Source organism: Ambystoma mexicanum, chromosome 4q, assembly GCF_040938575.1.
Source record: "Ambystoma mexicanum isolate Mex_15411 chromosome 4q, UKY_AmexF1_1, whole genome shotgun sequence".
Lineage (NCBI taxonomy): Eukaryota > Metazoa > Chordata > Amphibia > Caudata > Ambystomatidae > Ambystoma > Ambystoma mexicanum.
In genome coordinates, this window is record NC_090928.1 from 382,541,570 (window position 1) to 382,568,252 (window position 26,683).

The 26,683-nt window shown below is 44.2% G+C and overlaps 1 protein-coding gene across 6 annotated transcripts in view; it reads left to right on the top strand.

Annotated features, from left to right (window-relative positions):
* SDCCAG8 (SHH signaling and ciliogenesis regulator SDCCAG8) overlaps positions 1-17,009 on the top strand; it is a 2,836,880-nt gene extending 2,819,871 nt beyond the window's left edge. For all 6 annotated transcript variants that reach the window (XM_069607958.1, XM_069607955.1, XM_069607954.1 and 3 more), the window contains one exon: positions 16,623-17,009. In XM_069607958.1, coding sequence (XP_069464059.1) covers positions 16,623-16,647 — 25 coding nt within the window. In that variant the 3' untranslated portion in view covers positions 16,648-17,009. The remainder of the gene's footprint in view (positions 1-16,622) is intronic.
* Positions 17,010-26,683: the final 9,674 nt, after the last annotated feature.

Consider the following 26,683-nt stretch of genomic DNA (forward strand, 5'->3'; position numbering starts at 1 on the left):
ATATATGCAAGACGGAAATCCTTAACCTCACACTATCCCCGCAGGAGGTGCTTAACCTCAAACACAAATTCCAATTTAGATGGGTAGACAAATCGATCAGGTACCTAGGGGTAGCTTTGACCAACACGGTGGGCGCCCTGTATCAAGCTAACCTTCCGCCCCTGCTAGAGAAACTTAAAACAAAGCTAACAGATTGGGGCCACTTGCTATATCCTAGCTGGCCCGCATTAACGTTCTGAAAATGGCAGTCCTCCCGCAAATCCTCTAACACTCCACATCCCTCCCGGTCCTAGTACCACCCTGTTTCTTCAAAAATCTCCACAAGGCAATGGACAATTTTATTTGGAGTAACGAATCTCCAAGAGTGGCGGCATCAGTGATGAGAACTCCAGTGGGGAATGGGTGGTTGGGAGTGCCGGACTTTAAAGCCTACTACATTTCTGCCCAAATAAGGGTAATCAGAGACTGGCAAAAGGACAACACGGCGAAAATATGGAGACCGATGTTCGGGGATGTTGTAGTGGAAGCATTGGAAGATGTCCTGTGGAAGCCACGGTCAGACAGACCGGCACGAATGTACGCAAGCCTGATAACTGAAACGGTGGGCAAGGGCTTGGACTACGGTCAAGAAAGCACAAATTACCTCTTTCACTTCTCCCTACACGCCACTTTTCAGGAATCTGCAGTTCTCCCCTGGCCTCGACTTGTCCGCATTTCAAAGGTGGCAGCGAGGAGGCTGCCACAGAATGAGGGACATGTTTACGGATTCCCAGATCAAATCCTTCGAGCAATGCAAAGCAGACTTCGGCCTGGAGGAGAACCAACGATTCCACTACGCCCAACTGAGGCACTGGCTTTTCCATCCAGAAGTGAAAATCGCAGCAAGCCATGAGCTTATACGATTCGAGAAATATTTAAATACAGACAAAGGAGAGAAAAAAGTAGTAGCAAATATCTACAGGCTCATCAGGGAGGGTGAACCCCCGCCAACCAGCAACTACATTGCGAAATGGGACACTGACACTGGGACAACAATACCTGAGGTGGAATGGATAAAGCTATGGAGCCAGACAACAAGACTGACAAGATCAATCCAAGTCCGCGAAATGTGGATGAAACTACTGACACAGTGGCACCTCACCCCAGTCAGGCTCCACAAGATATACCCGAGGGTCTCACAGGATTGCTGGAGGAAATGCGGCCATGCAGGCACCTGGTGCCTATATGCAGGCATATGGTGGTCCTGCCTGAAACTAGCCCAATACTGGGGATCTATCCACGCAGCAATTGCACAAGTGGTGGGGATCAAAAGTGTGGGAAACTGGGGCCTTGCCATGATAAACCTGAACGGGGTTCTGGAGGAAATCAGAACTAAACCTTATCGGAAACTCAACATTATCATGATGATGGCAGCGGCCCTGGTCCTAGCGCGCAAATGGAATTCAGCCCAACCTCTCCAAGACCATGAATGGGTCGCAAAGATATGGTCTCTCCTCGCGATGGAATGGCTGACATATTCATTACAAGGAGACCACCTTAAGTTCAACACAAAATGTTCCACACTATTGCAGTACCTTAAGGATGGAGCCCGGAGAGCTTTGTGCCCAAGGGCCATGTTCCTCCTTGTAATAATACCCAATCAGGAAGATGAAGATCTACAATGACCACGAATTCCAGGGCCCTGTCTCTCATGAACGAGGGTCATTGTACAGACTGCGCAGGCAGACTCTATAGGTAGAGACTTTCGTGAGCTGATCCACTCCGAGCCGATGTTGTGTTCTAATAAAATGTTAATAAAAATGTATTGGAAAAAAAAGAATAAAGAACGGCTACTGAGACACATTTCTGTTATGTTTTCTACACAGCTACATCCTGCCATTCTGCTAATGTCATATTTTCCAGATACCAATTGATGGCTTCTTCAGCAGACAGTTGCAGATACTCCTAAATGGCTGGATTTCGATCACGCTGTTGTGGGACGATCGCCCTGGGCCGATATGCCCGTTCGTGGTACCAGCAACAAGGAGCAACCTGACATTGTTACGGTGGTCTAGCAACTAGCTGATGCCAAAAGCCTTGCGATTCACGGCACGTCCAATGCGCTTCTTATACCCAAAGGAACACTGTGTGACTCACGATAAAGATTTGTGGATCGAAACAAAGAAAGAAATTTCAAATTTAGTTGAATATGGAAACCGGCGGATGTTCTCTGAGCATTTATTGTGAAATAAAAGCACATTATAAATTGCAGAGTATTGCGGTTTCCTTTAAAAAAAGTGTTTTGTATTCAGAATTGGGACGCGCTGCGCTGTGAGAGGATGTGTGTTGATATTCCGTGTTCTGCGTCAATTCACGTCAAGACGTAGGTGATGACTGGACGCGTTTGGCTACGCTGCACAGTAACGTCATGGAAATAGGCAGAGAATATTGCTAGGAATGGTGATGTCAGCTTCAGGGGTGGGTGATTTGATTAAGTGCTGCAGGGGCACTTGAACTTAGAGCGATGGATAAACGGATAAGATTAGCACAAGATGGCCGCCCCCGGCTGCCAGATTTCGCATGTGTAAAAGTGAGGAAAACTAAGGTACGGTGCACAGGAAATGTTTTTATAATCAATCAACGTATGCTTTAAACCATATGCCCGAACGCTCGGGACAATAATATTTTTGAGCGCACTATTCCTTTAAGTGTAGATTTGAAAATAAGTGCAACCCCTCCACCTCTAGATTTGCACCCATTTTGCACCCGTTCTCATTCAGTAGATAGAACCCATCTGCCATCACTGAATCAATAATCTTGTTGGCAAGTTTCCGTGATAGCGAATACATCTAATTTGTGTCTAGTAATAATATCAGCAATGTCTGCAGGGAGTGACCAAACATTTAATATAACAGTGCACAATTCAAGCTACTAGCCTTGAGTTGAGGATTATTAATGTGTAACTTAGATTGACATTTCCTATTTATGTGTAATGCCAAAGGACTAGAAGTAGAGAATAGGATACATATATTTCATAGTTATATGGTGGGCAGCGTCTTTGGCCTCGGTAGTGGCTAAATTCACATCTAATGAGCCCAAGGTTATCAGGGAGTCTGAAGGTATATAGAAGTCTAGAGAAGTATGTGAATAAGGAAGTCATGAGCCCTGTGTTTTGGGCAACGGGCGAAACGGGGCAAGATGAATGATATGTCGATTTGGTGGTAGATAAGTCATAACTGTATTGGTTACTTTGTCTTCTAACCCGTTCAGAGGGTGAGGGAGTGGCGAAAAATTCCTTTTTAAAGATAAGTGGGAAAGTCGTGTTTATTTTAAACATCACGTCTTGGTTGAATGCCGATTCAACTTCCCGTTGGGCCATTTGAATACATTTATTAAGAACAGTCCCTAGATTGACTCATAGTAGCCCAAATGAAATACAACACAGCTAATATTAATAATTTGAAAAAAGGTTTGGAAACACAAATAAAAAATAAACTACAATAGGATAAGTAATAAAAAGACTTGCCCATGCCCTTAAGCCGTACAAAGTACAATTGGATAATACTCTGAAGGCAGGACATGGGGGAGGAGAGCACAATACCACAAGGGCATAACAGAGGCACAAGCAGGAACCTCAGGACTTTGAGTACTCTGCGTTCCCAGTCCAACCCTATGCACTAGCACACGTAAACACTTATCGAGCAGCGCTTTGCGCCTATGCAAATTGTAAGCATGAGGGTGCACAAAGATGACAGCGACATAGAGCACCTGCAGCGAGGGGGGAAGTCTGGGAAGAGAAGTTTATATTTTGCTTCAAGTGTTGAAATAAGATGAATAATAAATATAAAATAACAGTGCAAGGCATAGAAAAGCCGGCGCTATGCACGGAAAAGGACAGGTAAATGCACAGATTAAAAAGTTAAACCGAATAGAAAGTTAGAGCATATACAAACAATAAAAACAGTAGTAGCAAACTTGTTTAAAATACTGGCAAATGCAAACACACATTTCTACATTTGTGCCTGTGCAAGTTATTTAAGTGTGATGAGCATGCAGCTTGGATGAAGTAGGAATGCCCTATTAGGGATCAGGAGGGTGCTGGTTTTAGACACTTGATTTCTAAGCAATTGTGACTTCCAGCACCAACGCCCAAATGAACTTACTTTTCTGGTGCTCATTGCACATGAACATATTTGTACTAAGTGTTTGCCTCTTTAGTCTGTAAAGTATATTTTGTTCTCATCTCTGTTAGGGTGTTAGAAAATACATATACTCATACGTCCCGTCTCTTTTCCTCAGTCTTGTGGACAGTACCAGAACATTTGGCAGCAAGAAATCGAGCTTCTCCTTTAAATTTAGTACAGCGGATCGCAGTGCGGCCCAAGGTGTGGGAAGGCCCCGAGACCCTGCCCTCCGGTGCCCACCTCAGTCACTTTTTCCGCACCCACGGTGTTGCGCCTGACAGCTAGGCGCAGAAACCTTTTAAGCTTTCTGCATGCTACCAATTCTTTGTTTTTTGATCTTGTTCACCTCCCTTCGGTACCTTGACTCCCCCAGCACATGCCGGCTACTGGAGGTTTCACAAGATGCGCATCCTGCGATTGCTCATTCCTGCGCTCTGCCTTGAGTGCCTGGGGCCCAACCACCACTGGGACATGGGCACAGCTTGCAGCTTTCTCGGTTACCGGGCCTTGAAGAATCGTCTTTCCCTTTGGAGGGAGTTCTTCCATTCTTCTCCCCCAGGTCATCTTAAAGATGAAGCTGTGGCGAGAGATTGGGGAGTTCCTGCTTGACCTCCTTCTGGAGAGACAGGCCTCCTTCAAAGCCGGTCTGGCGGAGGCCTGTGCAGTTGCATAGGACCTCATGGAGTATTCGGTCTACGACATCGACACAGCCAGCAGAGGACTGTGCCTGGGAGTCGAGATGAGGAAAAAGAAGAGCTCTACGCAGACCACCAAGTCCGTGGCCATCCTGACCACACCAGGGCAGAAGTCCTTCCCTCAGACCCAAGACAGGACCGGCTTCAAACCCTGTTCCTTCAGCAGCTTCAAGGGGTTTGGGGCCGCAGTGCGAGGCGACCCGACCAGTCCCCCAGTGACCACAGGAGGAAGCAGCAGAGAACATTGCACATTTTATTTTCGCTCCCCTTCCTCCGCTCCCTCCTCAGATGCCAAAAAGCAATGATGTAATGGTCGGAGAACACAGCTCCCCTATTGGGGGCCGGCTGGCTCTCTTCAAGGGCAGATGGAAGAGTTGTTTCAAGAGTCCTTGGATTCTTTCTATAGTCTCCACAGGCTTCAGTCTTCCTCTTACTTTTCCTGGACCTGTCATTCCTCAACCCATCTTTACCGCACTTACACTTCAAGATGATTACTGCAGCACACATAGCCGATTCTCTATGCGCAGAGGACTGGATGTGTTCCATAGACCTCAAGGATATGTACCTTTATGTCTCCATCTACCAGCTGCATCGGAAATTTTGGCGGTTCATGATTGTCGTACCCATTCCAGTACAAGGTGCTGCCTTTCGGCCTCAATTCAGCCCCTCGTGTGTTCACAAAGCTAATGAATGCAGTGGCTGGTCTCCTCAGCCTGGAGGGATATCACTTATACACCTATTTGGATGACTGGCTGGTGAGTGCCAGCTCGCCAGAGGCGGTGGTTCACTCCTGCAATGACTGGCAGATGTTCTTCACCAGCTGGGATTCTCCCTCAACCGGCAGAAGTCGCAACTGACTCCCGCCCACGACCTGGTGTTCCTTGGAGTGCGCTGGGACACAGCCGTGCAGCGGGTGTTCCCCACGCTCGAAAGGCTCCTGTCCCTCCGCAAGGCGATAGGGCACTTTCTGGCCAACTAGACCAACTCAGCAGCATGGTTCCAGCACCTTATGAGCCTGATGGCATCTTGCATGCTCACAGTCCCACACGCCCACGTCACCCTAGCGGAATCCACTCCTATGGATTCCTGCCTTTCTGGTTGGGGGCTACTCTGGTGGGCTATTTGATTCATGGCGCGTGGTCGTTGGTGGATGTCCTCCTCCATATCAATTTGCTCGAGCTCAGGGCTGTGGTCCTGGCTCTCAGGGACTTTCTGACGCTTATCAGGGACAATACGTTTCTGGTCAGGACTGGCAATTCCACAACAATGTTCTGCTTGAACATGCAAGGTGGCACTCATTCCCCCCACCTGTGCATGGAGGCTGTGTCAATTTGGGAATGGGCCCTATCAGAGGGGATATGGATTTCCTCAGTCTATCTCCCAGGGGACAGTGTGAGAAACCTGAAGGTGTCTCACCCGCTAGGCCCCGGGGATCTGTCATCCAGGTAGCCAGGACACAGCTATTGCTTTTGGATCCAATTCCTGGGGGTGGACCAGTGCGGGACGATCACCTGGATGAGAGGGCCTCGGGGAGTGGGACACCGTATGGTGTATGATAAGGTAGATTCTAGTTTAGCACTTCCAGTGTTCAACCTTTTCAATACAAAAATAAGACAGGATGAGATCTCTGTACTGTCAAGGGGCCTCTCATTTGTACCCACAAATCCTACAAACTGGCATGTAGCAGAGTTGGAAATTAGAAACGTCTTCACAACGATTAGACTGAAGGTATTCTTTAAGAACCATTAGGACTCTGTTGATCTTGAAGATAAAGTCATCTGTCCTAAGTCTACTTTTACCCCAATGGAGAGCCAAATGCCCAAGAAGGTGGTTACATTTGAGAGATGTGTCCTAAAAGAAATTCAGGATTTGAGAAATAAGAAACAAAAAGTGAGACATAACCTAACCAACCAGGAATGGTCTTCACTTAAGGCCTTAAGCTCCAACCAAGAGATCATATTAAAAGCGACAGATAAAGGTGGAGGCATTGTGGTCCAAACCAGAGACCAGTACTTCACAATGGTAATGACACTTCGAGACCACAGAGAAAAGTATCTCCAACTTCGAAAGGGATCCCACCCCAGCAATAAAGCAGACAATATTGGAAAGATTTGGGTAGGGAGGGACAATGCATCACACAACAGGATTTTGACTTTCTGAACAACCCTGAAGTTAGAACACCTTTGTTTTATGCAGTTCCTAAAATTCATAAAGAAGCGAGCAACCCATTCGGCCATACAATAGTATCAGGATGCGGGTTAATGCTGTAAGCAGTCAATAAATTCATAGATTATTTTCTAAAACCAGTATGCACTCTAGTGCAGTACTACGTAAGGGACACAAGAACTATTTGACCCCCGAGAGGAGCTGCTAGTAACCATGGATCTAACTGCATTATATACCACTTTTCCACAATATCTAGCCTTAGAATGTACCCATAGCCAGCTCAACTTTTATGATCTACAGCAAAGAATGCCTGCAGAGTTCATAACAGATCTCTTATACACAGCATTTATGAAGAATGTCTTCAAATTTGACAAGGTCTATTAGCAGGTCTACAGAACAGCAATGAGGGCAACATTTGCCCCCACCCTTGTCATAATTTACGTGTCCTGCTTTGAAGAGACACATATTTTCTCTGCCACCAACCCTTATATACAGAAAATTTACAAATGGAAGCACTTAATAGATGACGACATTTTCATTTGGAGAGGTAACAGACATCTTGGGAGAATTCTCAATTTGGCTCAATGATCGGGAACACCACATTGAGTTCAGGATGAATGTGAGTGACCAACAGATCCACTTCCTGGACCTCAGCATTGGCAATGACAATGGCAAGAAGAAATGTAAACTGTTTAAACAAACCTACTGATAGGAACACATATTTTCAGTACAAAAGCTATCACCCGCTTACTCTTAGACAAAATCTTCCCTATTACCAATTCTTGAGGGTACGTCGCAATTGTACATCCCTCAATGATTACCACCTGCATGCAGAGAACAGATTCCGCCCCACAGATTAAAATCAGGGGGCTATCCCAAAAATTACTGTCAGTTGAGAATGAGAGTAAGATGAAAGTGTTTGCTAAGAGAAGAGACCAGGGACATGACCCTAAGGCCTTAGATGTACAACTGAAAGGCAATGACCACGATCCCAGCAGGACAGTGCTGATAACATAATTCTGGAGGCAATTGCGGCTTAAGGAGCATCGATGGGAACCCACATAGGAGAAATCAAAAATGATTTTGGCCTCTTACGACGGGATGTGCGTAATCTGGCAAGCAGAGTGGGGGACACAGAAAAGAAACTATAGAATGTCTCCGCTTCCACTAAGGAACTACAAGAGACAGTCCAAGAGTTGAAGACAAAGGTTTGGTTGCTGCATGATCGGGCTGAAGATGCGGAGGAAGGGCGAGAAGAAGCAACATCTGAATTCTGGGGCTACCTGAGGGGGTGGAAGGCAGAGACCCCATCACGTACATAGAAAACATGCTCCCTCAACAGATTGGCCTGGGAGCATTATCACAGGGGTTTACAGTGGATAGAGCCCACAGACCGTTGACGAGAAAACCCCCCAAGGAGCATCCTCTCGGGCCATTATTGACAAGATATAACATTTCCGAGACAAAGAAAAGATCTTAGCCTTCTCCGGAACAGGAGGGGAGATTTGTTGCGGATCGGCAATGCTGGCGATCTACCCAGATTATACCATGCAAGTCCAAAGAAGGAGGGGCCAGTTCATCCCGTCAAAAGAAAGACTGCGACTTTAGGGCATGACATATATGCTGCTGTATCCAGCAAAGCTAAAAGTAATACATAAAGTTATATATACATGTGATAATGAATGCACGGCCCTAGTATAAGTGCAAGAGTGTGAGGAGTTCATGAATTTGGTTTAAAAGACATGAATATCCCTGGTGTGACCTTACAGGGCTGGATTAAGTGACTGGGGAACTCCTATCTACAGGTTAAGTCTCCCCCACATGGGTCTGGGTGTTCCACTTTCCTGCTCTTTTCAGGAGTATTGAGAGTACCGAGTAGTACTCGGCCATAAGATCCCGAAAGGCAAAGGGAACAAATGGTGGTTGAGCCTCCACAGGAAAGTTCTGGTGGACGGTTTGTTCATGTTCATGTTTGGGAAGGTTTGGGTAATTCATCTGACAAATAAATGTAAGGCAGTTACACATGAGTTGGCGAGATAGCATGTTGTTGGTCCCTGTGCTCTCCAATAGGTTGGTAAAAGTAGGGAGAGACATCGATGAACCAGATGGCTGAGATGCTTAGAACCTCCTCCTGGATGTTAGGGGACTAAATAATTATATTAAGAGAGTGAGAGTGGCAACATACCTGCACCACAAAAGGATCCAGATAGCTCCATTACAGTAAACGCACTTTACACCTACGAAACAGTCTCAAGTATCAAGAAAGTGGGGCGGGAAAGGGTTTGTATCGGTATATTCTAAATATGTAAGAGTAGTTCTTATCTGGATACCCCCTATGGTGCCTTTTCAGAAGGTGGGAGTTCAAACAGATGCTGATGGGAGAGTGGTGCTGGTATAGAAAGGAGGTCTGTCTAATCAGTACTTATGCACACAACCACAGCGCAGCTACCTTTTTCTCTCCCTATGTGCAAGATAGGCCCTTTTAGAGAAATTACATGGATCTGGGGTGGGGACTTTAATTGCGCAATCGATCTGAGGCTTGACAGGTCTGACGGTAAATGCATATTGCCACCCCCCACCCCCAACTAAGGTCCTGCGACCGCTAATGAAAGACTTGGAATTACAAGAGATTTGGCAATGGATGCAAGGACCTAAAAAACAATTCTCATTCTACTCAGACATGTATAACATATATACACAAATCAACTACTTCCTTACGGGAATAGATCAGCTCGGGGAATTTGCAGGAGCCTCATATGAAGGGCAGACTCTTTCGGACCACTTACTCTTAATACTTGAGTGGGTACTCAGTAGTCAACCTGCCCCGATACCCACGTGGAAACTGCAGGTACTGACCTTGCGGGATGGACCATTCAGGGAAGAGTTAGCTCAGCAAATAGAGGAATATTTTGGCTTTAATGAGAGTAGTGTTGATGGAGGGGGAATTATATGGGACACCTTTAAGGTGGTAATAAGAGGAACTGCCATAGCCAAGACAGGGGAGATTCGAAAGGAACTGGAGCATAATTTAGCAGGCACAGAGTCTAAGATCAAGCAGATAGAGGGCTCTGGGGTTGGGACAATGAAGACGGAAGGAATGCTTATTGAACTCAGGCAGGAATGTTTGGAACATTGGGAGAGGCTGGGAAGATGCAGCTTGGCAAAATATTCAGAAAAAATACACAGAAAAGGAGACAAGCCGGGTAGGTTTTTTGGTCTGGTTGACTAGAGGCACAGATACCAAGAGGGAATTATTGAAATAATAGATGAATGTGGGGAAACATGGAGGTCGCAAAAGGACATCAATGAGACTTTTCAGACTTTCTACTGAGGCCTGTACGAGGACTTGGGAGATACTAGAGAGCAAGAAATAGGAAAAACCCTGGCTGAAATTTGCCTGGCCACTCTAAGCATGGTGCAAAGGCAGATGCTGGAGGCGCCACTCACAATAGAAGAATTGCGAGAGGTAATAACCATGCTACCCACAGTTGCCCCCCAACAGGGTTTTATAGGGAATTTATAGATAAGGTGGCCCTGAAATTACTTCAAACTCTTGAAAATGCGTATGAGATAGGGAATCTACCCCAGAGTGCGGAAGAATCCAATTGTGATCCCAATTTTAAAGCCAGGTAACGAGGGAAATTTTGCGACTCCTACCGTCCAATATCACTCATCAATCAGGACACCAAGATCCTCATGGCAGTTTTATCAGAGAGACTGAAGAGGGTGATTGGGACACTGATAAACCCGGACCAAACTGGCTATGTCCCACGGAGGGAGACGACTAAAAACCTAAGAAGGTTGCATGCAATAATAGATAAGACGTAGAGCTGGCCAGAGGGCTGTGCAGTTGTGGCACTCAATGCCATTAAAGCCTTTGATTCAGTCAGACAAGAATGCCTGTTCGGGTCTCTGAGAAGCTTTGTGATAGGAGAGAAGTTCATGAGATGGGCCCAGATGCTCTATTCCAGCCCGGTTGATAGAATGCGAGCTGGCGAATGTGTATAGGAGTAGTTCCCGATATAAAGAGGCATGAAACAGGGATGCCCCCTATCCCCAATGCTATATATTTTGGCCTTAGAACCCCAGGCAATATTTCTAAGGAAGGAATTCAAAGACACAGGGCTTTGTGTGGATGGTGTGCACCATGTGATATTGCTTTATGCAGACAATGTGCTGCTATATATACAACACCCGGAGGAAACCCTGTAGTCATATTTAGAGATGATGGTGAATTTTGCTGAGTTGTCATTGAGCTCGATTAGTATGGTGAAGTCCTGCTTATTACCACTTACGGGGTGGGCTGGAGTAGAGCAGAAACGACTTCAGTGTCTGGGATTGCAATGGAAACTCAATACTTTTAGGTACATCGAGGTTGATATTTATCATGATACGAAGGATACTCATCAGCACAATACATTGAAGGCAAAGTCTCGACTAGAAGCCTCTATCACGTTCTGGGGGGAAACTGCCCCTTTCAGTAATTGGCAGGAAAGCGCTCCTGAAGATGGTTACCTTCCCCAGCTTATTATACCACTTTGTGAACATTACATATCTTATACCAAGGGCCTTCTTCAGAGAGCCGACTTCGACAATTGGTGATTTCATATGGGGAAACGCTAGAAGAAGAATGGCTATGGATGTGTTGTATAGAGAATATGCGGGTGGTGGATTGCGCCTCCTGAACTTCAAACTCTTTTATTTGGCTGGACAGCTACAACATGTTGCAGGGTGGTTGGCGGACTTAGAAACTGTTGGACATGCACTTGTGAGTGCTAGAATAGTCCCATATTTTCTAAAAGAAGGGTTGTGGTTGAGGAAAGATCGGATTATAGATCTCCCGGGTCTTTTGCAGTTGGGTAGGTAGGTATGGGCCAGGACCAGGCAGATACTAAAGCTTAAAGAACCCTACTCCCCCAGATACCCTTGGCAGCCATTAATGGGGAGAAAAAGGACGACCGGGCACAGAGGAGTTTGAGTAAACATTTTGGATACACAAAGGGAAATTCATGATGTACTCGAGGGTAATATATGCGGTTAAAAAATAGGCCAGACTTTCCGAGCCAGTGCGAAGGCAATAGGGTACTGGGGCTGTTATATGATGTGTCGGAGGGCGGGCACAGAGTGTCCAGACTGTACCAGGGGCTACTAGAAGCTTACCCAAACACATAACTAGAGGGAAGAGCTCATGGGAATCAGAGGTGGACAAAGAGCTTATGGCAGCGGAGTGGTCCAGAGTGTTGTTGTACCCTAGGAAGGTCTCAAGAAATGCCAGACTAAAATGGACACAATTTTACACACTTCACAGAGCATACATGACCCCTCAGCTATAATCGCGCTTCCCGGGCTCAGAATAAAGGGGGTGCCTGAGGTGTTGGGCAGGTGGGGCGGTAATTGGACACATTTTCTGGTCCTGCCCAATTATCCAGGTGTTCTGGCAGGACATGGAATTAAGGTAAAGAAGAGGGGACATAACAGGGCACAAATGGATGCCTGGATCTTGCCTCCTCTGGGTGTTTGTTTGCCCCAAGAGGGCTAAACTGGAAAGCAGGATGATCGATCTAGCCTGGGTACTTGTAAAGAGAAGGATCACCATGGCATGCAAGTCACGTGAGGGACCAAATATAGATAGATGGTGGGAGGATCTAAAAAGGTGGTCTATGGCAAAAGCTGCGGTGGGGGATGTTTGATAAGACGGGAGAGGTGAGGGATTTAGGTGATGAGAGGGGTAGCAAAGAGCTTAGTTGAGGACATTCATCATCAATGGGAAGGAAATGCCTGTGAACTTTCAGTAGATCATAGCCGTGGTTACAGTTTGTTTGGTTGGGGTTTAGATGGGATGTAAGGGAAATGGTGGCCAGGTAGGGGTGAATTGATGACTATGGTATGTAATATGTTGAACAGAATACTGTACTGTGATAAGACGGTTGGAACACATAATAAACTTTTTTTTAATGAGTGCTGGTGGATCCACAAACTGGGAACATACTTGGCAGGGCTCAATGAGGTATTACCATTTCCATGATGGTATTTACATCCTTAAGTGCCCAATGCATAGGGACATACACAGATGATCAGCCATCACCACAAAAAGCCCTACATCACATCCATTCAACCAGTTTTCCCATCTAAGATGGGAGGCCTGAGAGGCCTGAGATGGGACGCGACAATGGAGGAGCACCAAGTAAGTGTACTAATGAGGTAATGGTCACAGAACCAGGGGGTGACCACGCAGGTCAAAACAGGTACCTACTGGCTCTCACCTTGATCTCTTCGCAGCTTCAGATAATCATGATGTGGAGAGACTGCAGAATGGATTTTGCACTCCAGGATTCATCAACAATGAGGTGAGACAGTTATATAGGGGCAAAAGGAACCATGCTTCAGTACTTTGATTGACAGACTTGGTCTGTTTATGAACCTCCCCCAACAACACATTTACCTATATCCCAGCAGAACAGAAGCTAAGCCACGACTGCAGTGCACAAAGGCATTAACCTTTCTAAACACTGAACCGACCCGCAGAACAGGGTAAGACATTGAATGTTAAGATGGATACAAACAGTGTACTGTGAGATACTGCAAACAGAGGGTAAAATAAACAGTGGTCATTTTCAACAGGTAACGAGCACAGGGCAGAAAGAAGAGGCACAAAGCCTATATATTACAAGTGAAACACAGGAGGGCACATGTGCAGAGCAAGGTTAGTACAAAAGTGATTAGGTTGCAGAGAGGCAGACACTCTCTCATTCACCCTTTTTTATTTTTTTAAGGGTTTTATTACTACAATAGCTTTTCACACACTCTTGGTTGCTTTGCATGGTCCCTACATAATATATTTCACTGAGGAAGGTGGTGCAATTATATACCCGCCGAAACATCAACTTACTCATAAAAGAGGAAAATGTATTGTGTATAAAGTGTACCAACACAAGACGTAGAACTAGAAGCAAATTAATTGTGTTTTTATGGGTGTTTAGTGGTATTCACATCATGAGGTGATTTAGGAATTTTTGGCTGTATAATCAGCAATCAGTTTTCAAGCTAGGATTAATGGAAATTTGTATCTGAATTTAGCCTCATTGGGTCAGAAAATAAGAAATACAAGGGGGTCGTATGGAGAAATCACTATGCTTACAGAAATAAATGTGGAACACGTTGAAATGCACTAAATAATTGAGACAAAAAATGGAAAAGACATAACCAATAATATTTAATTTGATTGTCTACTAGCAATGAGTCTAGAGAATTATTTTGGCAATTGATGCAGCAGAAATTGGTAAAAAGTAAGAGTAAAAAGGAAGAAAAATCTTGGGTACAACTGTGTAATTAAGTACATCTCTGAAATGCTTTGAAGAATGTTTTATTTGTGATATTTGTTCCTCTTTGTGTACTTGATTCCTGCTCTCTCCCGGACTTTCCATCTGCAGACGGTGTCCTGTAAAATGCACTCTTAGCCCCATCACCCCTCTTTTCCTGGCTATTCCCCTACCCTATTTCCTTTGCTCATCATTTTTGTTGTTTGAAGTAAAGTTTAATCGATTTTTTGTTGGACAATTCAGCTGTCAGGTTGGGCGATTAGCAGATATGTTTCTACAATTATCTTACCGGGGTAAAATATATTTATTAATATTCTGATCTTGGTGGATAACATACACATTAAGTTCTCGCTTCTGACTTCAGGGGAAGACTGCATATCAGAATTTCTAATCCCGGCAAGGCCAATATAGCCCTTCATCCTGCCAAGGTCCCTAAATTGAGTACCATTAAATAGGGTATTAATGATAGGGAGTCACAGAGCTTGTAAGCAGGCAGAACCCAGCATGGATGTAAAAAGTGAGTTTGTAGTCAAAATATTGTCAGGCAAAAAATCATGAACAGCAAACTCCTGAAAAATGGCACTCGTGGGACTTGCAGCTTATTTAAGGATGTCATGCCTAATTACACATGTTTATCTATTTGAAAGTTGTATTTAGCACATTGTGAGCATTTAATGGTGCATGTGTGAGGGATATGCCTTGTTCTGACCAATAACAGCAGGATAGACCTCTGGCCGAAATGAGCCGGGATTAGGCCCCTGCCCTGAACAATACCCGATGAATACCTAACAAACGCCTTGCCATGCCTCGGTGAGCAAAGTTCTCAGCAGGCCACTAAGCATAGCCTCTGAGCATGTTAGTTTGGGATATGATGCATCTATCAGCCTGTTAACCAACATACTTAGGAAGGTAAAATCAGTCACTGCGGTCCTCAAAGTTTAAGCTGTCCTTCCACTAAACCTTAGTTTCTTGCCTCCTATAACCCTTAGCAGGTTATGGTAATCTCTGAGTTTCCACAGCGCCACTTTCCCTCATTTTAACTTGCAGATGCTTGTTTTCTACCACATAGGGTACAATGTATCTATTTGAGACAGAGAGAGAGAGAGGTGGCATTGGGAGTTAGAGGAATGGAACCTGTCTGCAATTGGCCGATTGTAGGAGTGCGGGGATGCAGATTATTTTGCCTTGTAAAGCTTACTCCATCTAACCGACTCCCCTGTACCATCTTCTACCAACTTATGCTAGACACACAAATTCCCGAAATACGGCCACCACAGGCCTAGCTATGAGAACATAAACACTAACCGAGCCATAATTAAGGTCTTCGCTTAAGCCTTATCCCTTTCTTGCACATCAGTGGCTATCCAGAGCCAAAACGCTGCAGTCCATCCGATCTTGGGCTCTTACCTATGGATAACACAGTCCCAAGTTTCTCTGCCAAACTCATAGAAAGCAGATTGGCACCGAGGAACCGGATACTTTCGACATTGCACCCATCAGGTTTGGCATCTGCCTCTTCCACTGTCCCACTAATGAACCCCACCCCCTTTTTTCTTACAGCGCCACGAGCAGTGAGGCTGCCAATGGTAGCAGAATGGCACTATACAATGGCACTGACATTACGTTACATATGATGACTGTGATGGGTGTATTATCACATTGTTGGGGCATTTGAGGTTGCTCTTGTGGAATGAGAGTCAACACCTAATTCTTCCAGGTTTTGCAAGCTTACCATTACACATTGTATTGAGTATTTGGTGCAGGAACAAAGACAGTGGGCCTCATACCAACCTTGCCGGTTTGGAAACAATGGGCCGTTGTTTCCAGACCGGCAAAGTACAAGTCTGCAGGCGGGTTGTCTTTCCACCCGCCAGGTTGGCCCAGGTGGGCGGAACGGCACCCGCCCGCAAACTTTCATGGAAGCACCGGCACCGTTATTAACGGTGCCGGTGCTTCCATGGTCCCCATTCCCAGTGAGTCCTATATGGGACTCAAATGGGAATGGGGACTAACAATAACTGCCGCCTGACTTACCGGACCGCCGGTGCTGTAATGCACCAGTGTATCCGGGAAGTCAAGCAGCGGTAAATCATCACGAGTCCGCCGGACTTGTAATGAGGCCCGTTGAGTGTTTGAAATGTGTTTATTTAATTACTAAATCCTTAACCACTGACTTTTGATATTTAGACCATTTGAAGAAAAATATCTTAAATTTTAAACGACTAGACACGCCAGCCGATATGAACGGTTTCAAAATCTATTTTTCCTCTTTGTTTCAGTTACCCCACGTTTGAACACAGCTAGAAGATGAGCATGCTTGATACTCCACACCCATAAAACAAAAGAGAAGATCGGAAAATGCTGTACAATAAATATGTTTACTGATACATTTTTTTAAATCATGTTGCTCTTTACTATGCAACATTTATAAATGTGCCTCCTGAAAGTTTCTCTACACAGTGAAATTTGTAGTAATGCCTTTAAATCTTTTTAAGTGCATATATTTTGAAAACAATTGTAATATCTCAACTATGACATTGATTGCAAGCGTTGTAATATATAATGATTAAAATGTATTAGCCCTTTAAATGTCTCTATGCAGTATGTTTGCAGCTCGTGTATTATGCAATTAAAACTGATAGTTTTACAGACTGTTTTCCTTCAAATTTTCCACAAACTTTGTTTTTTTATCATTGAACGGTATGAACTATTGATGTGGCACTTTTTATGTAATCTTTAGTTTGCATTGTAAAGTGTCAGGTTGCTTAGGATATTAATAATTTAATACATCACTACGGATTCATATTTTAAGCTTTAGAAGGGTTAAAGGCGTTAAATCAACAAAGATCCTCCTCCACATATGACAACTATCTCAAGCTTGCAAAGAGTGATCCATGCATCATAGTATAAATATGCCTCCTGCTGTGCTATATGAAATGGATTCATCCCAAATTCCGGGCACAAGCATCTCCAGCCCTGCTCAGTGGGCCTCTCTGGTTGTCTGTCCAACCTAAAACAGTGGCAGTGCCGATCCCTGTCTTCAATGTGACTAACAAACCCAGAGGAAACACGGCTCAGGGATTTGGCATGGGGTGCGGATAAACAGACCTACTCATAATGGTGACTGAAGGTGAGCTATCTTAGTATGATCAGACCAGTGTGGAGGAATATAGAGGTGGCCATTTGGACTGACGGTGTTTGAGGTAGAAGTCCTGACAGAAGAGCCCAGGTGATAATCTGAGTGCCCGAAAAAAAGTACAGTGAAGCACTTTGTGGAGTCTGCTGCAGTCCCAAGATTAGATTAAACTAATCAACACCAGCAAAACTTTCCCCACTACCACTAACTGTTTGGATGTTGCACAAGCTCTAATATGCTCAAAGCTTGACTACTGCAACACCCTGCTTTGTGGCATTTCAGAAAGAAAACCTCTGCAAACTTCAAACTACCCAAAACAATGCTCTCAGAGCCGCCCTTAACATAGGCAAACGGGACCACATATCAGAGGTCAGGAGATTGGCCCACTGGCTTCCAGTTAAGAATAGAATCACTTTACAAATCCTATCCCTTACCCACCACTGTCTCTCGAACAATGATCCAGGCTACCTTGCTGTCAACCTAAGAAACAATACCTCAGAAAGACCCACTAGGGCTGCCTACAGTCACCACCTCATCACCCCAAGGTTCAATCGTGCTAAAGCTGGGGGCACCAGTTTCCCAGTCCGGGCACCGTCTCTCTGGAACAAGCTACCTCCCCACCTGCGTGCAGAACCTTCCTGGAATGTTTTCAGAAAGCATCTTAAAACAATGTTGTTCAACTGACTCTTCTCCCCCCTGCCCGGCCCCTATTGACTTCTGTTTGCGCTACCTGTAACTAGTGCCTAGATGCCTATGGACTGTGCGCGCTGCTATAAATGTACAAATAAATAAACACACTTCCATGGGTGCTTCAAACTGCACCCAGAGAAGTTTCCATTAGGTGAGCACCAGGATTGTAGACTTTCATAGGATGGGCATGGGTGATCCGGGTAATCTAAATAATGACAACTATCACTTTGGGAGGAAGAAAGATCTCTGAGGTCTGGACAAGGACTACAGTCTTTCCCCTCGCATTGGCAGCTGTATTGGAGTGGGGAGTGAGTTCTCCTCTCCTCCTCCACAGAGTGGTTTGAAGATGACCAAGATCTATCGAGGGCTTTTGAAAAATGTTATGTTTCTCCCTTTGTGAGGCTGATCTTGTATTACCAAGCATTCTAGCTCACCATTCCACTGATTTCAGTGAGAAGAGACCACTGCAACAACACAGCTTGATATTTTCTTTTTGTCCCACATGGGTGATAATAACTGAGTCAAAAGCCAGTATATTCTTACTACCAGAAGCCTGAAAAACAGGTCTCCCAGAGCCATGGGGTAGTGCCCCAAAAAATGGAAGCAGTGTGGCCATCTGAGATAGAAGCCTACTAATTGAGTATCCTTTCAAGTCTTATGTCCAGCAAAGGAAGACTGGTGTAATGGACTTGTGCAAAAACCAAACAACATCAAAAACGTGCAATACATATGGCGACAAATGAAAGCCAAACATTTGCGCCACAAACAGATTCAATGATTTACCTTCTTCAAAGGAGACCACATGGTTTATCTTCAAACCCTGCAAAATAATCTGGCGCAGGAACTGTTGGCACTCAGGAAAGAAGTGTCCAAGGCCTAGATGTGATTACTTTATTTCTAACTGCACACTTGTTGAGCTTCTGTTTAGATGAAGGGAGGTTATGTGGTCCATTATTTTAAGAACATAGCATTTTCTTTACAGCATTTACTAACAGACTACATTTATTAACATACTTTGTATCTTAGATCATGGTTACATTTGTAACGCACAACAAAAAACAGCAACAATAGGAGACACTACGCAACTCAGTTTTGCTGGCTATTCCACAACCATCCTACGCATCAACACATTTTATCTCCAATCATAACCTACGTTTCCTTTCAGGAGCAACCCAAATACTTGTATACAAAAATATATTTTGTTCAATTTCACAAATATAAAAAAACAGAAATACATTATATATTCACTTAGAATACACACATGTTAGACTCAATAATTAGGTCAAAAGTTATTGTGATGGGATTAGTAAAGTGCGCCTCTGTTTTTTCTAGTGTAATACAATTTTCCTATGACGAATTTTCACTCCATAAAACAATGGATTGTATGAACTCTGTGCCATGTACCTCAAAACCTGTCTGGTTCAATTAAAGTTTGTCACTTCAAACATCTACATCGGTCAAGTCTAGTTGGCACCCACAAAAAGTCAACACACCAAAAGTAATTGACAATGTGTTTCCTGTCTCAGATTTGCATTTACTCAATAATGCAATGTGTTGATCGGCCACCAGGGGGCGCAGAGATGAACTAGCACCTTGTAGAGAAGGTGTTAGACCCACCCCCCCTCAAACTAAATGCAGATAACTTGTCGGGTTGATCAATAGTTCCAGTATTGCAAAAATCAGAATGGTAACCATTTATAGGCCAAAAAAGCACATTTTAGAGTGACATATATTTTTTAGGGTCAGAATGCCTTACGCAGCAGAGGGTATCTCAGGTATTACACATATATTATGGATATCTAAAATCTAGTCTGAGAACTGGACATAAAATAAGTTATGCTCAAAACTAGGTTACCCTTTGGTAGAAAGGCTGAATATTCAGACGAGCTGGATTTTAAAATGGCTGCTGGAAATACAAAATGGTGAAATTTCACATAGTCATGCTGAAATAATTAAATAATTCTCTAATAGTAGGTCATTAAACGTTCACTGAAGGTGGACATGTCTGGAACATTTTGCTAAGACTTCTTGGCAGAGAAGCATGGAAGAGCCTGCCAAAAAGACCTTGAAGAGTCTGCCAAGGTTGTTCTTTCGCTAGACATCAAAGGATTTATTAAAAAAAAAGGTCCCAGAAATGTAATTAGCCTGGATGCCAAGTTATGTCATAGGGACCTTGTGAGTGGCAGTTAAGACAGCAAACCACAGGCACATGAGGGCCAGGCTTTAATTGTCAGACCCAATCAAAATGTATTGCATCATAAAATGAGATGTTGTGCCAACTGCAAAATGTATAAAAGGCAGTGAATTTGGGAACTCAGTGCTTTTGTTTTCTGATGTCTGAATAAAGCTGATGTTTGAAAACAAGTCCGGGTCGCTGTCTCTGCCTCTTGTGACCAGACTCTACATGCTGGATCCACAGGTGCCATCAGGGAGCGCCCAGGCCCTCTTCTTCACTTGGCGACTGCATGAAGGGACCCCAAAGACTGTCCTCCTTCCAGGGTCAAGAATCAAGACAGAAGAGCTTGCTATGCTGACAGGACTAGCAGATGGGCCCTGGTAAGTGTGGAAGGGTAAGTAAACGGAGCTGCAGCATGCCCACACCTTGCCAGGAGGAGTCTGCTAGGACTGACAGCATGACAGGGCATTTTAACACCTGTGGATTAGGGTATGTATGTGGGGACAGAGGTAAAGAGGGAGAGAATAAAAACATGTCTTTTTAAGGGGTCTGTAACGGGGGTTGTCTTAGTGTTTAATTCATGAGATGAGACGAAGAGCGTCAAGTAAGGAAGTTAGGTTTATGGACGAGGACCGATCCATATGATTAAGCCCATAATACTACGTCAAGGACGTTGAGAAGGAATTGCTTTAAAATTCAAGTGGATATAAATAGGCCACAAACAGATAGATCTGTTAAAGAAAACGATTCACTCTTCGATCAGAGTCATTTAGGGGCAGAGAAAATAGCCACGAGGAGTGTTGGCAGAGATGTTGGGGCCGGGCAGTTTGTCTGTCTCGGGAGGATAGCTCAGGGGCAATGTGCTCGCCTTGGAAGCAAGACGATACAGAGCAACACCGGTTCAATCGACGGGTTCACGCTTAGAAACCTCTGGGTATTAAGCGTGTTATAAATAACCCATCATATTATATCATATGTGTATTATATGTATTTTATGTATAGAGGAGAAAATGAGATGTTGAGGAGCAAAAATGAGGTAAATAATTGAAACAGGTTAAGAAAATACATTATTTATTTAAGAAAAATAATTGCCACCAATCCAAAAAATAAGGTGAAGAATAAGTGAAGAAAAAGATAGGTAAAAGTAAGCGATTGATGAGAATGCATCTATGTGCATAATTTAAAATGTGATAACAGAAAAAACTAGGTGAAATAATGAAAAAAAAGTATAAAGTGCAGTCGCTTTTGAACCCTTGCAGTGGGCAGGCAGTGGTAGATACATGGTTTATTTTTATGTTCCTACATAGTAGACATTCTTGGCCAGCCAAGAAACATAATACGTCAAAAATCTGCATACAGTTTGATAGAAACTAAGGACAAGTTGGGCATAAAAAGGAAATTAATCATGCTTTAAACAGCCAACTGCGCAGTTGCAAAGGAAGTGATGTAAATCCGCCATCACATTCCTTTCCTGCTTGAGCTAATAAGACACAGTAAAGAGCTTGAAAGTAAACTTTCATGAAATTAGGACTATTTTTAGAGGTACTGCGCATCAGATAAACGTGAGCGCTGACAAGTGGGAAAAGGGAGATGTGTGTTTTTGAAGTTGTGCACCGCTGAAAGCAGCCACAGTGTTTGTTCAAAGGATTGAGAAATCTGTTGGCAGAGTTAAAGGGATTTATTTACAATTTTAGAAAAATGCAAGGCTGTTGCACAGAAAGGCACAAGGATGGATACGTTTTTTGAGTTAATGTAACTAAGGCCGTTTGCACAGAAAGAACAGCAATATGTGATTGTTAAATAGTTTTAGCAAGACTATTGATGGATTAGGAAACTATTTGTATTTATATTAATGTTGGAAAAAATTGGGAGAAATTGTATTCAGAAAATTATGAAAAATGTTATGAAATACTGATTTCAATTAAGTAGGATTAGCACTGTAAGGAAAGTGGCTAGAAATGAATTTGATGATTTTTTAATACCAGGCTAGAACTGGCCCAGGGCTCGCCAGAACGCGCATGGAAATATGGGTTTGAACCCAGATGCATTGAATTAAATTGTTATTGTATGGGTTTTCACCATACACATGGGTAGTGTATGTGTTAAGTGCTAGGGAAGCTTAATTTTAGGTTGATTTGGCTAATACCCGTTGAGTAAATTGACAGAAAAGAAAGTTTTGAAAAAATTGCATTTTTTTGAAAATAAGTGCATAATTGTTGAAAACAGATGTTTAGGAAAGCGCTTGTTTTAAATTGATATGTTGTGAAGCAGCTTAACCCCTCGGTGGTATGTAGTTTGAAGAGTAGGTGCTTCAGGCTAAAGAGCTACATGGTTGAAACCTTGTTTTGAAAAATATATTGTTTTAGTATTGAAAGCTATCCTCGTCTATTGAATATGTGTGAGCTGATAGGGGGCTGTACTGAGACCCTGTTTTACGGATTGCATAATTTATTTCCCATTGTAAAGGGGTTGACTGGTCATTTAAATGTGGTAATGATGGATGATTTATACTCTTACGCATGGGCGTCCCTTGCGAGGGACGGGAGACGGAACCTTTTTCACCAGAAAAATCTTCTTCCCCTCTAAATTTAGAGGCACGGCCCTGGGAGCATGCGCTGCCTTGACTCCGCCCTCCGGCACCACACCCCAGTCCCCTTTTCCGCATCGACGGGAACGGGCTGAATACACCAGCGCTCCTGGGTTTGGCTTTGGCCATGTAATTCCACGCGCAGATTCTTCCTCTAATTCTTCTTTTGTCTTTTTTCAATAGGTACTCAGTCCTCAGATGCCACAGCTCCTCCCTGGCGCATGTCGACTTCGACAGGGTTCAGCAGGTGCCAATCCTGCAACGGGCCCTTTCCAACTTCAGACCCCCACGCCCTCTGCCTACGTTGCCTTGGCCCAGACCACGGTTGGCATGCATGTTCAGCGTCCGGCTCGCTGTCCTCAAAAGCACTGAAGAACAGACTAGCCAGGTGGAGGGAGCTCTTTCAGCGGTCTTCTTCTGACGATCTCAAGAACTTCGTGAGGCTTTGATCCAGGCATGAGGTAGGGCCTTTATTTTCATTCACACCCCGCAAGGGAGACTTCTTCCCACGGACTCTCCTGCGTGGGAGGGACCTGTCAGGTCCTTCTACCAGCACACGCACCAAGGCTGTCACAGCTACCGACCTCCGGGCTGAGAGGTCCTTGGATCCTCCCGGTGCCAGTGTTGAGGTGCTGCTAGGCTGTATGACCGGGTTTGCGCCCGAGGGGCTCTGTCCTTGTACCGGCATCATGGCCATGGGCCTACGCCCTGTTACCGGCAATACATCCGAGAGGGTGGCTGAACGCAGCTCTAATGACCCCCGGGTCAAGGTTTGTACACCTACCAGGCCTGTGCCCGAGGAGTGGGTCAAGTCGCGTGCCTCACACATAAGAGACTTGCTAGAGGCCGGCCCCAGCAAGCCGAGCAACAGGTCGCAGCCACGAGGTAGGCAGCTCAACAAAGTGGCCGACGTGCCAGAAAGGGACACCCGTTCGACGCCTCTGCAGGACTTTGGTGAAGAACGAGTAATAGGGGCTATACTGAGACCCTGTTTTACAGATTGCATAATTTATTTCCCATTGTAAAGGGGTTGACTGGTCATTTAAATGTGGTAATGATGGATGTTTTATTATTGAGCACATATTAAGGAGTGCCACTAAGTTGTTGATTTTATATGTGGCAAATAGCCATCCCTTGTTGAGAAGGGAATGGGACATTTAGAATGGACAGAAGTTATTGACACATGCACAGGTTAATTATGAAAATGAGAAGGAGCGAGGAAAAAATATTCTTTTTGTTAAAATAGTCTTCAGTGCGCTATGAAAATAAAAAGACAGATTGCCATATAGAAGCACATGAGGAGTGCTTTGGGTAACCACAGTGACGACAACATTAATAGAAAGACGGCATGGGACAGATATTGCAATATAATGAAGAAGCATTTGGTGCTGTGCATGCAAGTTTAACATTTTCACTGAAAATTAGAAGCACCTTGGAGAGGTACCAAGCAGGAGAACGATGTTTCCCTCCCTATATATTATGCCTCTGAAGTATGAAGACATTTAGAGAAAAAATTGAAAAATAAATGTGTCGAGGATCAAAAGTTAAAAAAAAATGTTGCAGAGATTTAAAAAATAATTAGGAGTGCAAATTGCAGTAAAAAGCAGGTCAATGTATTGGTGAATGACTGCACTCATTATAGTGAATGTTTATGGGGGAATTACAAGAATAGATGAGAAAAAACACTTTTTTGAAAAAATGTTGGAAATACATGGAAAAAATGAAAACGTTTTATTTGGTTTAACGAAGCAGAGGGAGGCGCTCACAAGGTACACAGACTAAAAACACACAATAAATGAGTAAAATGCATGATATATTTAAACAGTCAAAATGAGAAAACATTAGATTGAAGAAATATTTTTTGTAAAAGCACACACCCTGATGATGTGGCTTCTAAGAATACGGAAGTCATGCATATACATATGCACACATGATTTTATGGAAGTTTAGGTGATCAGTGCACTATAGACAATGTAGTTAAGAACATCAGTTAGGGACTGTTACTCACTTAGCTGGTGAAGAAATGAAGCAGGACGGCAGGACTCAAATCTTGAATCCTGACTTGATTGTAGAACTCGGGCTGTATTAAAGCCAGAGCCTCATCTCTTGAGGGAAAAACTATTTTCTATGATATGACCCTTTGCTGAGCCGAGTAGGCAAACAAAGGGGCTTATCACCTAAAAGAGCGGGGAGAACACACCGCCACAGAACCAGCTGTAAATGAAAAATGCACAGGTCCATAATGTGGTTAACGTCAGAGACCAGTAACAGGAGGTAGTGTTTTATTAGTACCTGAGCCACAACTCCCCTCCCTCCAGAAGATGTAGAATAGAAATAGAGGTGGATGAATTGCTATTTGCTACAACTGTATCAATAAAAATATCAAGGAATAGAGGAGTTCCTTACCGTGGTTGAGTTAGAAGAAGGACGTACTGAAGAATCGTCATAACACACAACGGCAGGAGAAAACAACAAAAAGGAATTTTAGTATAGGAAATCTTCGCCCGGGCGGCACAAGGGGGCGCACCAGGTACGAGTAGGTGCATGACCTGCAGAGCGTCCACTAGTGCACTGATGCAGAATCCACAGGAAAGCAAACAATCCAGGTAGGTGAAGGAAGAGTACAGAGCAGAGTAGTACATGCTGTCCGTGAAATGCAGCAGAGATGGGAGAAAACCGGCGCACACGGGAGCCAGAACACTGGTTTGTTCAGTGTGGTGGTGACAAGGCAATAAGCTGTCTGTGTAGACAATGCTGGTTTTAGTAAACTGGCGGGCAAGGCAGACAAACGTTACGTGAAGGCAGTCCGTGTATGCAAGATTGGTTTCAATACACGGGCGGGTACGGTAAACAAAACATTAAGCAAAGACAGTCCGTGTAGTTAAGGCTGTTTTCGATACACGGGCGAGCAAGACAAGACAAAACAAAACATTGCGTGAAGTCAGTCCGTGTTGGGCAAAGCAGGTTTTCGTTACCTGGGAGAGCAAGACAAAACAAGACGTTGTGCGAAGGCAGCCAGTGTAGGGCAAAGCAGGATTCGTTACACGGGAAGAAAAAGAAGGCAGTCCGTCCAGCAATAGGAGTTCGGGTAACAGGAAGCAAGAGTCGGTACACATAAAAACAGTCAGCGAAGCAATGTAAGGCAAGGAAGACGGGACTTCAAAAGTGCTGGGAGCAACTTCAAACAGAAGCAGCGTTTTGCGGGCTGGCGTTGTTCAAATCCTTATAATGGCTGTAATCACCCATTGGTGGATCCCATCACATGACACTCCGGGAACGATGGGACATGTAGGAATTTCTGTGGCCGCAAGCAGCTGCTGTACACCGTCTCGGGCAACCTCCAACGCCAGAGGAATGGCACGGAGAAGTGCTTTATGCCATGTCGAACGGCTGGAAGACTGCATTTATTGATTCCAGCAGGCGTGCACCTGCTGCTAGAGTGCAATGTGCAGGCTGGAAATGCCGGGATCGGCTTCTGAGGTGAAACAGGGACATCAACTTTGTAAGCACACAATACAAAAGATGTTAGATGTTGAAGACTATGAATAAAAAGAGAATATGAATTTGCTTGTTTATGTTTAGGAAATGTTTAGGAAATGCAAAACTGTGGCAGTATTTCACCACGGTGCATGTCAGAGACTATTTGAAGGAGGTACAGAGAAGCTTGGGAAAGCCTGTGGGAGTAAAAAGCAAGGTCACAAGTGAGGATACATTGACTATCGCACATTTTTTGCAGGCTGCTGCCATAGAA